At 37.7% G+C, this 22,162-nt stretch overlaps 1 protein-coding gene across 1 annotated transcript in view; it reads left to right on the top strand.

Moving 5' to 3' along the window:
• The window catches only part of adcy1b (adenylate cyclase 1b), an 87,573-nt gene that overhangs the window by 7,155 nt on the left and 58,256 nt on the right, over positions 1 to 22,162 (top strand). Inside the window, exons 2-4 of the mRNA XM_026947581.3 lie at positions 1,385 to 1,534; positions 1,737 to 1,855; positions 17,289 to 17,400. Of these exons, the coding sequence (XP_026803382.1) occupies positions 1,385 to 1,534; positions 1,737 to 1,855; positions 17,289 to 17,400 (381 nt within the window). The remainder of the gene's footprint in view (positions 1 to 1,384; positions 1,535 to 1,736; positions 1,856 to 17,288; positions 17,401 to 22,162) is intronic.

Raw genomic sequence — 22,162 nt, 5'->3', positions numbered from 1 at the left:
GATTCCATCGTTTTGTTGTACATTATGTACAATTTCATTTCCTTTTTTTTCCACATGCGTGCCAGAGAATTAGAGCATTGTGCAACATGATGTGTTATTGATTTCCCCATGCACTAAAACTCTGAATATTGACTGTGGCCTGAAAGCCTAAAAAGGCTTACTGATAGACGGATTGATTAAGCACATGCCATGTACAGACGTGTCGTGTCTTTGCTTCCTTACGCCTTCTGTTATTGACAGTTCACCTCATCAGCACGTCGTCCAATCCAGAAACAGGATGTCTTAGAAGGTTTGAGCTGTAAAGCTGAAGAGTCATTTCCTGGAATATATGACCTCTAAATAAGCAGATCATTGAAACACAAAGCTGTTATTGTTTCAGGAGGTAACAAAGGAAGCAGATTGTTCGAGAGCAAATAGTGACAATCATCCTTGTTTATCAGTCTTTTAGCAAAGCTAAAAAAAAAAGTTTTCAGAGAATAAACCAAACTAAACATACGGATTTTCTTTGTATTGATGTGCGTATGCTGATAAATACTAATCAACCGCTTCAGAAATGGTTTATGAAAATATAAAAAATGAAAATATTAAAAGCTAAAACACACCCTGAACTACATTTTAGTCTACCTTCATATTGGTTAACAGTTTCCTAGATTACCCAGAATGCCGTTCGACTACCTTCTGATAGTGGTGCAGTGGAAATTAGCCCTCTATGTAAAGAGAGTGATGCAGCGGCGCTTTAGTCCTTTATTCTGTCCAGATATCTGATCACTCTGCTCTAACAGATCAGCTTCCAAAGCTTCAACTTTCCTCACACCATGACAGTCATCACCTCGTAGCTCTAAATCTAACTACCCGAGCCGAGTCTCTGGTGTAACTCAGCTTCATATAGCTGCATTGCATTCTGGGACTTTGTCCCCGACGTTTGCTCCAACGTCTCCCCTACTTCCATGCTGGATTTCTCATTAATATGAGAAGAAGTTAAAAAACTTGTGCTCTTTTGTTTTTAGGAGCTAAATGTGAAATGTGACTTTTATAATTTTTTTATATTTGAGATTTATTATTGACATTTTTTATCCTATTAACTGCCATTGTAACTGCGCTAACAACAACAATAATGTCCTCCTGTGACACAGGACACAGCTGCTAATTTCTCAGAAGAATAACAAAAAAAAATAAATACAACACCAAGCAACAGATTGGCAACGAAACCATGAAACCAGACCAGAATCACAAATATTCCAATATAAATATATTTAATTATATACTCTTAATCTAAGATGCTTTATTAACATGGATCAATCCAGACAGACAAAAAGATTACAGATGTGAGATTACGCAATCATCCCTTGTTTATTTTTGCTGTGTGTGTGTGTGTGTGAGATAGCTGGTGGCCAACACGGTACTCTTCACCAGCGTGAATCTGTCCGGTCTGTTTGTGCGGATCCTCACCGAGCGTGCTCAGAGAAAGGCCTTCCTGCAGGCACGCAACTGCATCGAGGAGCGACTGCGCATGGAAGACGAGAACGAAAAGCAGGTAACAGCGTTCATCTCAAATCAACAAGAATCTGTCTGCCCTCGGCCATGTGCCGCTTTCATTCCGTGTTTCTGTTGCACATCATCCTGCTCTTCCTTTACCTGTGATTTATTTGATTTTCACCTTTTTTCCCTCTCAAACACCTTACTGCAAATTTATGCAACACACTCGCACACGCTCTCACACACACATACATTTGTAGGAGCGACTGTTGATGAGCCTCCTGCCCAGGAACGTGGCTATGGAGATGAAGGAAGACTTCCTGAAACCTCCTGAACGGATTTTTCACAAGATCTACATCCAGCGCCATGACAACGTCAGGTAATGGACCAAAACCCAGTTCTGTTTTTTTTGGTTCTGCAGCACTGTTCTGATTAAACCTCACTTACGAAGGTCATGGAAATGCCTCCGAGGAGATTCATTAAGCTTTTTGCCTCACGCTGTGCACTGCTGGAATTGAGACATCCATTGACGACCAATATTGACTTAAATCGGCCATTTAATTGTATTATGAAATGGTGAAATTTGGTCTGAAAGCTGAAGGTTCTTTGGGACTCAGACTTATTTTTTAAAAGGATTTCTTAACCACTGTCAAAATGTTAGCATTTTCAAATAGCTTTATCTTACAGAATGCCAAAGGATTAAATACTTATCTGCAAAAAAGCCAATTCAGTTGACTAGGAAAGGTGTGATGTGGAAGAGGCATTCACTTTCAGTCGTGATTAATCAACTTTGACGCCAAAAAACCTCAGAATCAGGAGCCAAAAGAAACCAAGATGGCTGTCTATGTGCTCTTGTTTTGCTAAAACAATGGAGGAAATTCATTCACTCCCTTGAATCCTTGAATTTCACATTTTGTAGTTTTAAATCCTGATATTGTTGCCCAATTTTCTTAGCAAAATTGCTCAAGCTCTGTCAGATTGCATGTTGGTGAATAGCACATCCTCAGATTGAGCTCTGGGCTTCTGGAAAACATTCAGGATCTTGGTATTGAACCACCCAAGTGTAGATTTGCCAGTATGCTTAGGATCATTGTCCTGTTGAAAGAGGAACTTCTTGAATTCAATCTCAAGTATCTCACAGATTGCACCAGGTTTTCTTCTAGGACTGCCCTGTATTTGACTCCATCCATCTTGCCTTCAACCCTGATCAGTTTCCTGGTCCCTGCTGATGAACAGCATCCCCACGACATGATGCTACCACCACCATGCTTCACTGTGGGAATGGTGTTCTCAGGGTGGAGTAGTGTTGAGGTTCTGGCAAAACGTAGCACTTTGTGCCAAGGCTAAAATGTTCAGTTTTGGTCACATCAGATGAAAGAACCATTTCCAACATGTTTACTGAGTCTGCAATCAGGATGTTTTTTTTTTTTTAATAAATAATGGCTTTCTTCTTGCTGTTCTTCCATAAAACATGGCTTTGTGGAGTGTCCAGGCTGAGCTTCTCCCAACTCAGCTGTGGATCTCTCCAGCTCCTTCAGAGTTACTCTTGACCTCTTGGTTGCTTATCTGACTAATCCCTTTTTACCAAGTCACTGCATTTTGGTGGATGACCTCCTCTTATCAGAGTTGTGGTTATGCCATATTCTTTAGATGTTTTAATAATGGACTTAATGGCACTGGAATAGAGTCTGGAATATCATTCCATAACCAAATCTTGATATATATTTTTCCAGAAATTTCCAGGAATTATTTTGATAGCTGCTTTGTCTTCATGATATGCTTCGTTTAGGTTTGTTCTCTAACAAACTCTGAGTTCATCCAGGAATAAGATCTGAGAACATGTGACACTTTAATTGCACACAGGTCAACTCCATTCAACTGATTATGTGACATTTGATGATTCCACCAGGACTAACTTTCACAGCGGGATGAATACTTATGCAATCACAACCCTTACATGATTATTTGGAAATAATTTTTCAGACTATATTGATTATATTTTTTCCCCCACTTCAAGTTATTTTGTGTAAAATAAATAAATAAAATAAAATCCCAATTAAGTCCATTTTAGTTCCAGGTTGTCATACTACAAAATGTGGAAAAGTTTAAGGGAGGGGGGGGTAAATACTTATGCAAGACACTGTACATGACCTGATCATAACCCTCATACAGATGAACAGTCACGCCCTCATTTCAGCATACTTTCAGGCAATTGAATCTCAATTCAGGCTCAGTTATTACCGACCACGCTTATAATTATACTCTACTTGTATTATTATTAACAGCATGTGCCGAAGGCTGCATTTATTTCCGTTTCATAACCTCAGATCATGCCAACCACATACACACACACACACACACACACACACACACACACACACACATTAGAAATCCTTCCATCCTTCCCATGAAGAGAGATTTGGAATAGAGAGCTTTTCCTCCAATGCAACACATGGAAATGGGTCAATCCACCCAGATCACCTGACTCAATTCTCAAAGGTTTGTCATTTTTACAGCATCTGTGTTATGTCAGCAAGAAGCGAGAGTTATAACATAAAACTAAACGGAACAGACACCAGATTTATTATGTTGCTGCTCCTATATTAAAATATATGGATAGGATTTTCTGCTGGGAAATAGCTTCAGGGTAAGTAATGCCAAAGCAATAAAAATTATTAAAAAGAACATTTAGATTTCCAACTACAGACTCTGATCAAAACAAAATAAACCAAAAAATACTCGATTCTTTCTCCCGAGAAAATGTAGTCACTCCAAAAGAAATGGCACTAATATGTAGAGTTTAAAGACGGAAATTCAAACCCATTTTCTGAATGAAATGCTTATTTTTGCGGAAATAGTGTAAGGTGGGATTTTTGGTGGTTTTTATGGTACTTTGAAAAGTTTGCCTTATGAAAATAAAACATGGAGTCAGATCTGGTCGCTAACCTTCAGTCAGCTATGGAGGACACAAAACAGGTCGAGAGAGCAGGAAAGAAGTCACCTTAGTCTCTGTGCTCGGGGTAAAAGTAGAGCTGACACAAGCACATGGCTAATTCGGATTTGTACTTTGCTAAATAAAGAAAAAAAAAAGACATCACTGCTATGAAATGTAGTCCCGCCCACCACAAATCGGCTAAAAGAAAACAGCATGGAAATGCTAATAAATTTATTAGCTGTAAAAAAAAAAAAAAAAACGTTCTTTTTTTTGAAGTGGTAATTTCACGACAGAAGCTATAGATCGCAGTAAGAAGGTTAAGAAACAAACTTTATTTTTATTTCTGTTATTAAATTTGTGTCTTTGTCTTTCTGATCCCAGTTGTCCTATCTGTTCAAACCCGCAGCTGCATGGGAGCCTCTCAACCCTGAAATGACCCATAAATTCATAACGATTCATAAATATGCGATTTTTTTCGATAAGTTCAATCGCTGATTTGCGACAGAAGGCTTGAAGTCTTGTCCATCCATCCAGCACTAACTGCACCCCCTTACCAGCTGCCTAAATCCTTCTCTTCCTGATCCCTTCATCTCTCGCTCTTCCTGTTTCATCCTCAGCCCCTGTGGAGGGCGAGCAGAGCCGAGGTGTGAGGATGAGGGATGAAGGCTTGGCTTGTTCTGAGCCAACGAAGGAGATTTACTGCAATGGAGACTTAAAAAGCTCTGAAATGAGTGGAGGGAATGGAGCTTTAAAGTTTGTGAACGGTGGAGTTTTTTCAGTCCTATTGTAACGCTGTATTTTCGGTCACGTCCCTAATAAACATAGCTAACTGAAAAAAGAAACTGAAAAGTCAAAAAATACATTGCTAGATTTTGAACTCAAAATCCCCCATTTACCTTAACAGAAAGCGAGGGCGCATCTTTGAAGTGAGAAAAAAAATTGAGATGAGGCAAGAGATTCCTAATGTTGTGAGATGTGGGAAGGGGGCGGGGCTTCCAAGGGCTCAGTCAGTGCTCAAAACAGCTCCATAACTGTCAATCTTTCCAGTTTCGTATGTGGATTGGCCCATCTGCTGTTTTCATGAGGGGAAAAAAATGAAGACTGCTCTTGTGGTGTGTTTTTGTTACACTAGAAATGAGGAGCTCCTGTGCAAAATTCGTAAAAGTTGGCACCTCTGCTAATGTACTAATTGTAAATGTGGTTCTGGGTTGCATATACAGAAGGTCTATGATTACAGCCGCAATAATTAAGGGATTTACCAAATAACCAGAAACTTGTACAAAACATGACCTGAGAATCACTAACATCATGCATTCATGTAGTTCCTAATTACTGAAGGTTGTGTTTTGCAACATACACTTATTAATATTTACCTTATGTTAACAAAAATGGCTGGATTCGGATTCTGGAGGAAAACCTAATTAGTACCGCATTATAATGTTGTGTTTTATGGAACATTAATGGTCTATAAGCTGCTGATTCTTTGCACATGTATATATATATGTGAACATAACACTTTAATACAAAGCTGATAATTAATACGAGCCGATAATTAAATCCAAGGCTAATTTTTATAACTGGTATCCAGAGCAGTCGGAACAGTTGGATCAACACTTCATTTACATCCCAGTATGACTTTGGAATGAAAAAACAGCAGACATTAGCCTTTTATTAGCACCGACATCACGCATTTCATCACATGCTAATTGAGGGGTTAATAGCTGGAGGCGGCATTCAGCAGGGTTCTGAAGGGGAAGGCGCTGAAAACTGGAAGAAACCAATAAAGAAATGCAAATGTAAGAAATGTAAATGATCTAACAGACAGAGGAGGGTCGCTGTAGGAGTGGGAGCTGGGCAAAAATATTATATTGTGATGTATTTAATGACATTTTCTCAATATGGTTAAACATTTTTAAAAAAATTACGTAATTAGGGCTATGTTTAGAGTTGAGTAAAGCGTTTTAATACCGAAATTGTGCACGTTGGTATTCAGACCTCACATGTAACTACAGCGTCAAATGCTAGTCAGAAGTTATGGGAGAGTTACACACACTGGGTGGAGTTTGAGTAAAACAGGGGCATGTCTGTCTCAGTTACGCATGATTCTCACCTTGGACTTAGGGGCCTTTTAAACGACAATGTTTTCAGCCAAAAACGGGTGTTATGTATGTAGACATGTGCAGTACGTGTCTATTGTAAAGGCAAGCGCGAACAAACATACACAACAATGGCGGAGTACATGGTTGTTGCTGCTCGAGAGTTTGCTAATGCTTCTTCAGCAAGGTGTGGATTTACTTCACCAATTACAACCAACTAACGAGGTGACAGCGCCAACTACTAGCCTGGCATACGTAATACAGCGTTTTTGGCCGTTATCGCGGATACGTGTAAACGCGAATCATTTTGAAAACATTGTCGTGTATACATGAAACTTTTTGAAAACGCAAGAGAAAAACTTTTCCGTTTTTGACTATATCGTTGTCGTGTAAACGTAGCCTTAAGCACACTTTTCTTGCATAGTATCAGCTCGAGTGAGAAGCAGTATTAAGTCCAGCGCTACTTTCTGACAGTTTGATGTAACCACAATATTTTTTTGTGGAAATTTTTACTTTGGTTATAAATACACTAAAAAAACAATGAAATTCAAGGCCAATATTGAAAAATCATAAATATGACTCTATTTTATGATTAATTAAAAGTATTGTCCCTTTAAAATTCATGAATTTGCATGGAGACATATTAAGATATATTAGCAAATGACTGCTTGGTCAGCTTATTCTTCAAACCTTGGGCATGTTTTCTTACAGGAGAGCGCATCAAATTAACAAAACCGTCAGCATTATTTGACTGATTTGACTACTCAAACTAGTGAATTACAAGTGTGATAAAATCATCTACATTTCAGACCTATGTTACGATGATCTCGATTAAGTATCTTGTGGCTTCTTCAAATTGTATGCACAATTGTGTGATGACACACAATAGAAAAGAATAAAATGCAAAATAACTGGATGTGCTGGATCAAGTGCTATTCTATAAGCTGCTGAATGATGAGTGTGGAAGCCATTTTGATACAATAAAATTAATAAGTGATTAATGTAATACATACAACTAAGACCATTCATGAACTAATATATCAGGGATATATTTCACTCCTGTTAGATTTATTTCAATGTACGTCATCTTTTCATTCATTCAGACAATCATCATATTACATTTGACAAATGCTATTTCCTTCTTCAGTCCACATTTTCTATCCCTATTTTTTTTTCATGCTTAAAGGCGAGTTCTTGTATATGAAAGCAGCGGTCTAGACTCTATTATAAAACCCGGTCTCAGATGCTTCTACACCACAAGGGTGTGACCTGCACACATTTTTACAGACAATTTTCTTTATGTGAACGCCTCATAAAAATCAACTTAAGCAACTGTGTTAACTTTAGGCTTGATGATAGAGGTGTGATGACGCAGAGTTTCTATTACCGTCCTGAAGTTGATTATTTTCCTATAATTTTCCTTTTTTTAATCTAAAAAGCAAGGCATTATGTCCATTCATACTGAGCTTAACACTCTTAGTACCCTAAAAGGATCTCCCTCTGAAGGAACCTTAAAGGCAGCTGTTTCTCCCAGAAAGTCTTCTGACCAATCAGAATCAAGACTTTTTAAAGCTTATTTTTTATTAATATTTCCAGTATATTGGACAAATGAGGTTTGGCATGGAAATATGGAAAATGGTTTCTATTTATTGCTAATCAGTTTTTGGATAGGCTGCTACTTTGAGTCTTATTAGCACTGTTAGCATTTTAGCAACTATCTGTTTCTCCTTATTAGCGTAATTAACACTTTACATAATAGATTGATTGGTAGGTTTTGTTTAAACTGCTTTGCTTTTTTTTTGGCTCAAACACATGCAGTAGCGACTCATACTGCTTTAGCTTGGTCAAAAGGTTAGCGTAGTCAGCAGCTAACCTTGTGCTAGCGCACACATCTATCGCTCATTACTGTTTTCTTCCTGTAAACGAGCTGAGGCCGTGATTACAGCCATCTGTCTTAGCACACAAGCCAACAGCAACAGTAATTGAAAAGTAGAAGGAGAGAGAAAAAAATGTTAATTTACTAAAAATAAATTAGATGCAGAAAATAGGCTAAAAATGAACTCAGAACATAAACAGGCTGCAAATTGAAATGCCAGCGAGGTCGTAATTTCCCTCGATAACAGCCTCGGCTGCCTAAATGAATAATGTAATGTTTTGTAACATAATATTATACACAGTTTTCATAAGGGATATTTTTCACGTGGCAACATGGAACATCCATCACTATGGAACGGGAGCAAACCAAAGGCGTGAGAGATAGACAGAGAGAGAGAGAGAGAGAGAGAGAGAGCTTAAACTAGAGCAAGCAGTCAGCAGGTTGAAACTTTTTCAGTTACTGAATAATTCATAGTAGTTATTGAATAATATGCTTTATTCCACAGTGCTGTTGGATTCTCCAATCTGATTGGTCAGAATGTGTTGATTAATTTTTTTAATGTTTCTACAGTAACAACTTACACAGGGACTTCTATGGCGAATGCTCTACATAAACAGATTACAAAGTGTGTGCAGCTTTCTGTAAGGAGATGTTTATTTAAGATTTATTGAAGGAGTCTCCAGTGTCAGAGGTCAAGCTGTAGCTTTTCAGGACAGAGCAGTTTTGCAGTTTCCCTGTAACATGACAAGCTGTTTTTTTTTTTTTTGTCTTATTAACTTCAAGAGAGAGAAACAGGGCAGCTGAAGATTGGTATAAAGAGCAAGCTACGTTTTTCCAGTCTTCAGCTGTCCAGTTTGTGTGAGTCTGTGCCCACTGTAGCCTCAGATTCCTGTTCTTGCCTGACAGAAGTGGAACCCGATGTGGTCTTCTGCCTTAACGTTTGACATATTGTGCATTCAGATATGCTTTTCTGCTCACCACGGTTGTAATAAGTGGCTAATTGAGTTACCGTAGTCTTCCTGTCAGCTTGAACCAGTCTGGCCATTCTCCTCTGACCTCTGTCATCATCTGCAGAACTGCTGCTCATGGGATTTTTTTTTTGTTTGTTTTTCACACCATTCTGTGAAAACTCTAGAGACTGTGTGTGTGAAAATCCCAGCAGATCAGCAGTTTCTGGAATACAAAGTCACCGAGATCACATTTTTTCCCTAGTCTTTTTGATTTGAACATCAACTGTATCTGCATGATACATCATACGCTGAGTTGCTGCAACATGATTGGCTGATTAAATAATTACGTGAATGAGTTCCTAATAAAGTGGCCAGTGAGTATATATATATATGTACACACACATACACACACACACACACACATATGTATATATAAAATACAATAAAGTTAGATTTCTCTCATATTTGTAGTTATGTGACATTTTTCCACAACCAAGGGTGCCAATAATTTTGGAGCTGAATATATATATATATATATATATATATATATATGTGTGTGTGTGTGTGTGTGTGTGTGTGTGTGTGTGTGTGTGTGTGTGTGTATTTGCTTTTCTGGATGTACTGTATATTCACGGCAACCTTGACTCCAGATCCCCACCCTCCAGTGCGTGTGTGTGAGTGAGTGTGTGTGAGTGTGTGTGTGTGTGCACGTGTGTGTGTGTGTGTATTTTCCATCAGGTCGTCTCCTAGAAGAGCCGCTTGTCCTATTCCCCTCACGCTGTGCTGGTTAGCGCTAAGCTTTCGCATTAGCATAATTGGGAAGCTGTCATCCAGCTTGTTGTCTCTCACACACATGTGCATCTATATTCTCTCACACACACACACACACACACACACACACACAGATTGATGGATGAAACAGTCACAAGGTCTTGTGCAGGAAATGAAGGCCTGGAGTGTCATGGCCGATGCCGGTTCGATGGAATCTGATGGCTGTTTGGGGGAAACGGCTGGCAGTAATAGAGGTGAATGGGCTGAATGCTTCTCCAGGTATAGAGACATCTCTGTTTGCGATGCATGGCTGCAGTGCATTATGGGAGGGTTGTTTGCATGACTGACAGGTACATTTTTCCCCACCTACGCTCAATAAATGTCAAGGACCACAGGTGAAAATGAACTTGTGAACGCTACGGCATGTCAGTGTGACAGAGCGCTTCTGTGGCAGAATGCTGGCAAACATGTAGCTTATGTTAAATCCGTACAGGAATTATTGATTAGCTAATAATGAACGACATTCACTTATTGGCAGATAAATCAGTAAATTACACTCATTAGCCCTTTAATCAGTTCTAAGAGGTGTTAAGAGGTGTTTGGTTCTCAGTACAGCAGTGACACACTGAGTGGTGCCATGTTGTTGTTGTTGTTGTTGTTGTTGTTGAGATTTTCTCATTTTGGTACATTCTTAGTAGGAAACTAGTTTAGAACAAAATAAAACAACAATTATTAATGCTCTTTACATATGATAGCCTACTCTGCTTATAGAAATTCTCAGGTATGAATAAGTGTGTTAGATTTTTCAAATTCTGATTGTTCTGGCTGTAACATGAACAATAGGTTTATTTTAATTCACTCGTTTTAATACGTTATTGTTTCTATGGTAACAGCTGATACACAGAGACTTGTACTACGGAGGATGCTCCACATAATCTAAGATATTAGACATAATCTAACAAATTAAAATGTATACTCGTTAATGTGGTGATGTTTCTTGTTACAAGACATTCATTTAACATTTATGGAAGGAGTCTCGGTTGTAAGGTCGCTGTAACATTCATGGTGCTTTGAGAAGTCTATCAGCACAAGAAAGTCTTCAGGACAGAGGAGTTTATGCCTTCTGGTTTCTTGGTAAGATGACAAGCTGTGTTTTTTGAGCGAGAGAGAACGAGAGAGAGAGAGAGTGAGATAGAGAGAGGCTGGTGAGGGAATAACTGTTTATCATGGTTATAATGTAAGTAAGAACAGGTACTAACTTGACTCTCGGATGTTCCACAACAGTATCTCTAACTATAAACTGTTAAAATGTGCAACGTGTCCTTCATCCATAAAATAAACATCGTAATTGTTGGCAAATCAGTGAGGCATAAGCGGAATAACACAGACAATAACACAGACCATGCTGTTATATGAAAATAAATAATGCACTTTTGGAGATAGCGGCACTCCCCTTGCACGTCATGCCGCATCACACCACCCCGACCTGCATTACTTTCTTATAACAGCACGGTCTGGAGTGTGTTTTTCCTCACTTAACATCTTCAGAACATCCTTCTACTTTGCACTGTGAGTTGTTGCTTGCAGAATTGATGGATTTTACTTCCGTCACTCCTTCTTCAAAAACTTTGCAATAGCAGCTATCTGTTGTTGTATCTTACTGTAGCCAGGCAGGAAGTGACAAATTCTGGATAAGTTTCATTTTAGGCTACACTGTTTTTTAAATTACACCTGAACAGAATTTTTTTTTCAATTATCAAAACATTTGTTTGTCTTTGTTTTTTCTTTTTTTTGTTCCCTGTCATGTTTCTAATCCCTGTTTTAAACACCTTAAATAGTCCACCAACTGAAACTATCCAGCTTACAACAGTGCTATGGTCCAAAACTGACACTGATAAAGGGCTAAGTAAGGAATTAACCCTTTCATGCATAGTATCCTCATTTATGGACAGTCAATTTATGGCACTTTTTTTTTTATAATTTAGGAAAATATAAGATAAATCACCTCCAAATCACTTGAAATTAACATACGCTTCTGTAGTTCTCTAGACTATTTGTTGTTCTCAATCTTTATTAACTTTGTACATAAAATAAAAAAATAAAAATTAACAAAAGAATTAACGTAAAAAACATTTTGGTGCCAGACTCCACTGATCAGCTTAGTTTTTTTTTTTTTTCGTTTTGTTTTGTTTTAGTGTTGTTTTTGGCAAGATGATTTTTTTTACCTCTTTGTGTCATGCAACAATTCTAAACTGTGAAGATTTTTATTATATTTTCTAATATTTATATCTTCAACATTACAAATGCAAAAATTAATTTAAAAATATATATTTCAGGCATACTGTTTTAACCCTTTTTTTTTTACTCAGTGTCAATCACTTTTTAATATAAGTAATATTTAGACAGAGTCAAAATTCCTATATCATGCAATTTTAAGAAAAAAAAAAGATATATAATAGAATCTGGGTATGCATCTAAATAATTTATGCATGAAAGGGTTAAACACTTGCTGCTGTAGGAAATGAATCATCGATGGAGTGGTGTAATGAAGCGGAGTTACTGTTACCATACTCAAGTTGATTATTTTCCTATTACAGCACTTCTCAAAGTGTTTTATTCCTCTTATACCACAGTCCTGTCACCACTTATAGAAGCTATAAAAAGTCGTTTCCTCACCAGCCTCACTTTTCTTTCTCTTTTTTTTTTGTTTACAAGACAAAAAAAATGCAGCTTATGTTATCATGTGCTGACACTGGAGACTCCTTCCATAAATGTTAAATAAACGTCACAAACATTAAATTAAAACATTTGCAAATACAATGAGCTGTTACCATAGAAACGTATCATCACATATTAGAACAAGCACATTTTATTTTTTATTCTGTTGATAGCTGCTTTAACATAAGTGATGAAAGGACATGTTTTTTATTTTAAATTAAATAGAACTATAAATGGATAAAAAGTACAATGTGTCATTGTATAATAAATGTAAATCTGTAATCATTGGCATATTGCTGTAGTATAAGAGGAATTACGTGACTCAAGGACGTGCTGTTTTAAGAAATTAATCCACTTTAGTGGGGTAACAGTAACTCCGCTCTCATCACGCAACTCCGTCACTGATTATTTTACTATAACAGGATGACACTGAGTGCTTTATTTCTACATTATGCATCAAGATGGTGCATTTCAGCATCCAGGTAGTCGTCTCAAAACCTTGGTCTTAGCTACAACGTGATTACGATCAGAGATGACAGGCTCGGCTATTGTTTTATTTAATATTATTTAATGTGATGTCTTATCTCATCATTGTTTTTTTTTTTTTTTTTTTTTTTTTGTAATGAAGGCTCAGCTTGGATAACACACCCACACACACACACACTTTAGGAAAGTTATCCCTCTTCATGTTGTCACAGATGGCCCTCCAATTAAAATATTCACAGCAAATTGAATTTATAGCGCCCAATCATGGTGACATCTGCGTTATGACAGAGTGGCATTTAGCGGATCCTCTAAAGATGCAGTGTTCTGTTACACTGCTCAAACAAGCAGCCCACACACAGACCACACAACATCTGAACACTCCTCTCTGCTACTGCTTTTAATGCCACATCACTTCACAGTCACCATGCACAAAGCAGACAGTGCTGAGGAGTCTGGCTTCATGCTACACAACTATTTTATTTTCCCTCTGATGTATAAAAAAATGGTGTTACTCTTTCATTTTCTTAGTTCACTGTAAGAGAATTTAAGCATCTTTGAGCTGGACAAACACTGCTTAAGTTAAAGTGGGAGTAATTTATACATCATTTAAGCCTTGATTAGAGGTGTTGTGTTGAAATTTTCATGGTATGATAACACAATTATTACAGTAATGACCATTTAAAAATACACAAAAATAAAAGAGAAAATTACCATTAAAATGTAATTGAAACAAATCCTATAAGTTCAATTCAATTCAATTTCAATTCAATTTTATTTGTATAGCGCTTTTAACAATGGACATTATCACAAAGCAGCTTTACAGAAATAAATGGATTCACAAAAATATATTGTAAATATTTGAATTTATCACTGTGAATTTATCCCTAATGAGCAAGCCAGTGGCGACGGTGGCAAGGAAAAACTCCCCGAGATGATAAGTGTTCTTAAAACAATATTTTTGCGAACGTCTTTTCCATAACATCTCATAAACTGTCAGTATTTATCATGTTGTTGGTTAAAGCTGAAACAGACAGGGGTTGCGAAGAAAGACATCACGCTGAGCAAAAAAAAAAAAAAAAAAGTATCAAACTAGCGTGACCGTGTGCAGTGATGCTTAGCCAGAAATAGATTTTTGGTCTGGACGGCAATGACACCAAACGCCTTCTGATAACCGTGTGATAATATAATATAATATAACAACCCTAGACTCGATTCATTTATTAAATATTCCAAAGTAAGCCATTATACTATGGAATTTGAGTACTATAAAGTCTTCATGATCTTTCTTATGTAATCAAATTAGTGTATATTCTGCCTTGATTGAACACACTTGCATATTTAGATTTTTTTTATAATTTTCAAATTTGTAGAGACTTCAAAATTTTATTTATATAGCGCTTTTAAGAATGGCCATTGTCACAAAGCAGCTTTACAGAAATCCAGATATAGATTTTAAATTGAAATTTATCCCTAATGAGCAAGAGGTAACGGTGGCAAGAGAAAAGAAAAACTCCCTGAGACAACATGAGGAAGAAACCTTGAGAGGAACCAGACCCAAAAAGGAATCCATGCTCATCTGGGTGAAATCGGATAGTGCGATTATCAATCATTACTTTCCTATAAATGTACTATATATATATATATAGTCAAGCTATGCTTAGTGTGTTGAAAGATGAAAGTGTCTTGAGTATGAGCACCAGAGTCATTTCTGATTTCATTATAGTTTTAATTTGATGTCTATTGTATCAAAGTGAAGTTATCGACTCTTCAATGATTGAGACTCGAGCAAGGGTTTTTGGCAAGTGCAGTCTTCAGGATATCCAAGTCAGAACATCTACAGCCATCATTAGGGTGCCTGTGTGGTAAAAATCCACAGTGAGCTCATTGTGATCTTTAGAAAAACGAACACCTAAAACAATGAATGGTGCTGAATTGCAGCAGGTTCTGTGGATGCCTCACAGCTCTAGGATCCCTGGTTCGATCCTGAGCTCGGGTCACCATCTGGGATGGAGTTTCACACGTTCTCGCCATCTCCATGTGGGCTTCCTCTGGGTTCTCCGGTTTCCTCCCACCTCCCAATAACATGCTGGCAGGTGGACTAGCTAAGATCAGCCCTAGGTGTGAACGAGTTTGGGAAAGTGTGTGTGCGTGGTGCACATCCTGCTTTTATTCACAGCCATACAACTACAAGGACATTCTTGAAACTCATACACTCACACACCGATTTCCCCAAAGTACCGTATCTGTTTACGACAAGTTCCTCAGCATGTTTTTGCTGCAACTGTGACCAAAAAGTGTGATGCTCTTGTGTATTCTCTAGCTAATCACGCTGTCTTCTTCACTAGCTTTTCATTCTTAAGCGTGCAGTTAAACTGCTGTATGTATCCTTGTGTGTGTTCTGCATATTATTATTATTATTATTATTATTATTATTATTATTATTAAGCAAGGAATAAAGCACTTGGGGTTATGCTGTTATAGGAAAATAACCAATGACTGGGTGGAGTGATGAAGCAGAGCTACTGTTACCACTCTGAAATTGATTATTTTCCTATAACAGCACACCGAAAAGTGTTTTATTCCTTTTACACCACAGCAGTTGTTCAATAATTACAATTTTTCATTTATTAAGAACGTCACGTTGTACTTTTAATCCGTCTATAGTTACGTTTCATTTAGTGGAACGTCTGCAAAACAAGTGAGCTCCTGTTCTCACATAGTGTATGTTACAGCAGCTATAAACAGTCGTTCTCTCACTAGCCTCACTTTTCTTACTGATTTAAATCCCCTATGAACAATCCAGATGTGACAATGTGAGGAAAAAACTCCCTGAGCTCTAATCAGTAGTAAAGCAGCAGGATGAATTGGGCAGATCTGACATCTGAACCAAGAGAGAAAACAGATTATTAGCTAAAGTCTTATCCTACAGTGGTTTAAATGGGTGTATGTGTGAACAGTGTGGAGGGACTCAGCAGGTCTAACCATGAAGCGTAACTAAAGTGGAGATCCAGAAGGTACCACAGGCAGGAGGGGACTCAGTGAACACATGACAGAGAGTGGGGGAGCTTCCAAACATCCCAGATTACAGATTAATGTCATATAGATTTACTGTCATACAGATTACAGATTACTGTCATACAGAACCCTTTCCTGTCATGTAGACATATTGATTTTTTTTTCCTTTAGCGTTCTGATGAATCTTTGGCTGCTCAAATAATAAACATGCATTAAAATAATAGCAGTGACTGAAAAAAAAATATACAGTATAATTTAAAAAAAAAAACGTAAAATAAGAATAAAAACACAATGATTAAATAATATAAACAGTAATGTTAAAGTAATATGCTAAAGTGAATGAATCTTTTTTTTTTATTTAATCTTTTATATCACTGATAGATGAAGCTAGTTTTAATAGTAATGCGTTCAGGATCTTTGGTGCATAAAAAACTAAAAAGCTGCTTCATCTTTTTTTAAGATTTATACATGAAATATGGAAAAGGAAAGCACTAGATGATCTTAAAACACGATTTGGAGCAGAGTGTATCGGGCACTCGGAGATGTATGAAGGTGCTATAGCATTTAAAAACCAGTGACGTGACAAATACAATCGAGGTAAAATAAAACATCTAAATAGCGTTTAGTGTTCTGGGAAAATGACTTCAGGAAACATTACTGAAATGGCTAAATGTACAAAAATCTGCACAAAATAATTCCTGCAACCGAAAAAATGATCAGACTACAAGTTTCACCACTAAACACACCTTTTGTGGAAGACATTCAAATTTCTCAAACTAGGCACAATAAGGTAAATAATGCTGTGTAATCCTGTTTCTATCTACACTGTCTCCATCATTCCAGTTGATTTAATAAGAGATTTATGATATTATGGGTTAAAAATGAAAGTGAGCATAAAGCATTGATGCTCTGGAACCTAAAAATCCATTCTTTTCTCTCTCTTCCTCCTCTCTTCATCCGTGCAGCATCCTGTTTGCGGACATCGTGGGCTTCACCAGTCTGGCGTCACAGTGCACAGCTCAGGAGCTGGTGAAGCTGCTCAATGAGCTCTTTGGAAAGTTCGACGAGCTCGCCACAGTGAGTCATTACACACCTTGCTCTCACACCATGGCAGCTTAACACCTCGATGGGCGAGAGTGACAGCAAGATAGATAGAGCCAAAAAAAAAAGTTTAACAGAGAGTGGGAGAAAGTTCTGCAGAGTTTTGTAAAAAGCTGTGTTGCAGAAATGGAAAAGTGATGGATCTCAGGTGTCAAAATCCTGTAAAATAATAATAAAAAACAACAATGCAAATATTTGTTATACATATACACAACTCACATATGGTGAATTATAAGGTATTGGGCTACTGAGTCACCAGAGCAGCTTCAATGTGCCTTGGCATAGATCACATACCTTTCATATCTGATGACGAGTTGGATGTCATCTACATAGCAGTGTCAGGAGAAGTTGTCTGAGTAAATAACTGGATACAGAGCGATCATGTTCAGTAAGAAGAAAAGAGATCCAAGCATTGTTCTGTGGGTGATCTCAGGGGGCCAAGCACTTATCCCCAGGGAGCACCACCTGTTTCCTGTTGCAAATCAGATTCCAAGCACTGATCCCAGAGTGATCCCAGGGGGCCAAGCACTCATCTCTGGGTAACCCCAGGTGTTTCACTGGACTCCTTCCCCTCCGTGGCACCCTGTCAGTCCATCAGGAAAGAAAATCCCATTCGTTAACCATGCTTGTAAAAGAGAATTTAGTAGTTGACCATATTAAGGACCAAAGACTTGATGGCAGACTGAAGGTTCTACGATGACCAGCAATGCCTTCCTGATCCAACATTCATAATTGGAGTTCACTGGCCATGTAGCAATCAGGGCCAGTGGTTAGGGATGCAACTGAATACAAACATTAATTCAGAACGAACAGATAATATGTTCTAAAAGTAAACTAATACAGATAAGAACAGGACATCAGGTTGAGATTAGAGGTGTGTGTCGATGCTGGGATACTGTGGGACGCAACAAAAAAAATGAAGCTTGTGGGACAAACAAAGACTGTACAGCGAACATGTGGCACTGTATGCAGCATTTACAGAATCTGTAGGACCTTAGGCTATTAGTTTGTTTATATTTTGGGAAATAGAGCCCATTAAAGTAGTTAGAATAGCAGGTGCAAACAAAAATAATGTGTGTGAGCAGGATTAAAAAAATTGAGATCAAATTGAGACAAATTATGAACTGGAGTGATGTAGCTGAGGTTGAGGAACTGTCAGATCAGGAATTCACAGAACTTTTTGACAGTGCTGCCATTTTTTCATCTGTTTTTTTTTCCAGTGATTCACAGTACAGATAGATTGCATTACCCTCCTAGTAACCAGACATTCATGCAGCTGGTGATGTATTTTAGCTTTCTAGAAAGCTTCTGATGATGAATTTTTCTTCTAGAAATAGTTTCGCCTGTTAGAAATCAAAATATGATTGAGTGATTCCACTCTTACTTATTGTTTGTAGTTAATCAAATAACCATCTTCTCCAGAAGTCCTAACCCTAGACATCATAAGAAAAAAAAAAGTCTGATTGAATAATACCAAGATTTTAACTTCCAGCCCAACTTGATTAGCTAAAGTCGTTGACCATCTTTCAACAATCAGATGAGACTATTTCTGTAAAACTTGCAGAGATTAACTACTGCAAGCCTAACGATTCCCTGGAAATAATAATGAATTTAAAAATTACATAAATTTTCATTTTTAGTTCCCAGAGAGTCTTAGACTTTTTCTGAACAAATGCCAGGTTTAGAGGTTTCACTCTGTAGTCAACATTGACCACAACCAACCAAAAGAAAGGCCTAGATGTCCGATATCATTTCTGATTATGCTAATTAATTGCATTGCACACACTCAAACTCCTTCACTAACCATTTTGCTTTTGAAAATAGAAATTGTGTAAATGTGTAGTATTCAGAGTAATGAAAGCAGATTCGTGTCATTCATGTGTCAGTTGCAATATGCACGAAGACCACATATTTCTATCATTTAATTGTCTGAGGATGCCGTTATATTCAACAGAATTGGCCACTTTTTCCTTCAGTGTTATTAAATGTTTTGGGGGACGATAGGCAGTAACAATTTCCTCATCTGTCCATGTCTCTGACATCTATAATGGTGGACTGTTGAGCAGATTTGAGACACAATGAGATTGCTTTCTAAATCTGCATGAAATGAGATTTGCTACACCTCAGATGAACTATCGACTACAGAGGAGGATAAGGACCCTTCTCCCAACACCCTCTACGTCCTCACAGCACCACAAACCATGACTTATTTAGGCTGTGTGGACCCAGTGATGAAATAATTATAAGTCATAAAGGGTTTCCTCATTTGTGTTTTATGAGATAATGATTTCTTTACAGTGAAGGTCATGCGTTTCTTATGCGCGCCTGAAGGGCTTGGTTTTATTCATTGCCTTTTAAATTACAGCCGTGTTTCTCGCTCGTACATGTAACAGGGTTACTTCTGCTTTTTTGTGTGTCATCTTGCAAGGAAATTGGACACACAGTCGACTCACCAGCTGACTGAAGGGGTGTTTATATTCTGTATAGAGGGCACGTAAGCGTATGTAGTCGTGTGTGTAGGCTGGGTCATGGTTAGCTGCACCTGCTCTTGGTGTAACATGAGATAAAGAGGACTGAAATGGGGTTATGTTCCCTTTTCACACTTCTGGGACTGAAATGTTATATTTAGATAGGGGACCAAACTCTAACAAAGTTCAATAAACAAAGTGACTTTTAATGATAAGTTTTCCATCATTCTATTATAGAAAAAAAAAATAAGAAAAGTACATTTTTTACTCAATAAGAAGGAATCTTTTTCCAGGGTTGGAAAATACATGAGTAATTGCACTTCATTACTTCATGTATTTAAATGCTATTTTAGTGGATTTGTATGTTATTATTAAAGAAATCACAATTCTAATTCAGAAAAATTTAAGCTATAATTCTGCTAGAGGTCATTTATCAAGCAACAAAGAGAATTCAGACACACAGCAACCTGATGTTGGAAAAAATTAAGTAAGTACGAAAATAAATAAATAAATTAAGGCATTGTAATGAGTAACAAATTAGATTATTGCCATTAAGTTTCCTGCAAATGGTCACAAGGCGGAGGCAAGTGGATGCAAATGTGAGCCATTTATTAACAATCCAAATTAGCAGACAAACTCATGGTCAGTGAGCACGCAGAGGTCAAACAGCAAGTAAACAGAATCAAACTGGAGGACAGAAGCAATAAGCTGGGGGGAAAAAAAAGAGAAATAATGAAAACCAACACTCAGAAATGAAAAAACACTGGACTGGCAAAACCTCACAGGCCGTGAAGGAGCTGGTATAAATACACAGAGTTTAACAAGGGGTTAACAGGAAACAGGTGAGTTCAATGAGACTTGGATCATGTCTGGAGCGGCTCGGATTGTGGATTCGCGGTAGCTCCTGGATTTGTGGTGGATTCGGATTTGACCGAAATTAATTAATAATAAACAGTGCTTGTCTGAATCACTACAATTTCCGTGACAAGTGGCACGTTTGAAGCCCACATTTGAATTTAGACTTTCTCAATTCTCTGCAAATTCGATATGATGCAGTAAAGCAACAAATCTAAGCGATGATTCCTCGGATCAATCCTACGGCACGTCTGGTCCGACGTTTCTTCAGTTCCCCATTCGCAACTTTAGTTCCCATTTACTGTTTAATGCAGTAATACAGAAGAAAACATATAACTTATATGTGTTTTCATCTTGTTCTTTCATATATGGCCTCTCAATACATGTGTATAGAGACATTCTGAAGAAAAGTGCAGCTTGGAAGGAAGTAGCAGAGATCGTTGGTGCCTCTATTGAGTGTATGTAGCTAGTGCAGTTAGCTTGCTAATCTAATCTGCCAATGAAGCTAGTTACAAACCCTAGCACATAACATGTATTTCAATTTTCCACACTGATTAGTGCATTATTTACTTAGTGCTTAATTAGTTACCAGTATGCTATTCATTTTGGCTACAACTGTTTCTCATCAGAACTAACAATGTAAGGACACAAGTGATAGCTGTACGCCCACAAGAAACTACATGAGCAGGCCATCACTTGCTAGTGTGAAGCTAGGGTTAGAATAAGCACATTCATATAAACCTGTGATTTGCAGCTATTGTCGGAAAATTAAACTTAATCAACACCCTCTGACCAATCAGATTTGAGAATGTAACGCACTCTGGTATAGCAGAATGCAGAGTAGCTGTTAGAAAGCCTGTGCTATTTCAGAACAACAAACTACCCTTCAACCTGCAGCTCCTGATAGATCTAATAGGACAAAGACAAACTAAGCACATCTAATTGTATTTAGTCTTTTTCAGTACACATTGTCAGGGCTTAACTGGTGACACCACATTAATGGAATTGTTTTTCTACAGTGAGTGCAGCAAAGCGGTGGATTACAAGTGCTTTAGTCAGAGCTGTAATCATGCTGATAATAATATAATTAATCTGGCTCCAGTCCAAGGATGATGATGATGACGAGATCAGTACAGGGTTCTGTAATCCGATCTGCACAAAAGTGCTCATGGTTTAAGTGCCAGAGTGAATTGGGCTTGTTTGAGTCTAAGGAACAGAATGTTGGATAAATACGCTGATTCTCCTGGATCTGAATCTCAGCAGTGCTTTTGCTTTTTGGATAATAGTTGCTCAGCAGTGTCTGTTCCCCAAGCTAAAAGCTCAGAAAGTTTGTTCGAGTAATATAATCAGCATGAAATTAGATCATACCAAATGCACAGCCAGCACCTTCGATCTGAAGCTACGACTGCTGAATA

The sequence above is a fragment of the Pangasianodon hypophthalmus genome, chromosome 4, assembly GCF_027358585.1.
Source record: "Pangasianodon hypophthalmus isolate fPanHyp1 chromosome 4, fPanHyp1.pri, whole genome shotgun sequence".
Lineage (NCBI taxonomy): Eukaryota > Metazoa > Chordata > Actinopteri > Siluriformes > Pangasiidae > Pangasianodon > Pangasianodon hypophthalmus.
This window is presented reverse-complemented; position numbering and strand designations above follow the sequence as displayed.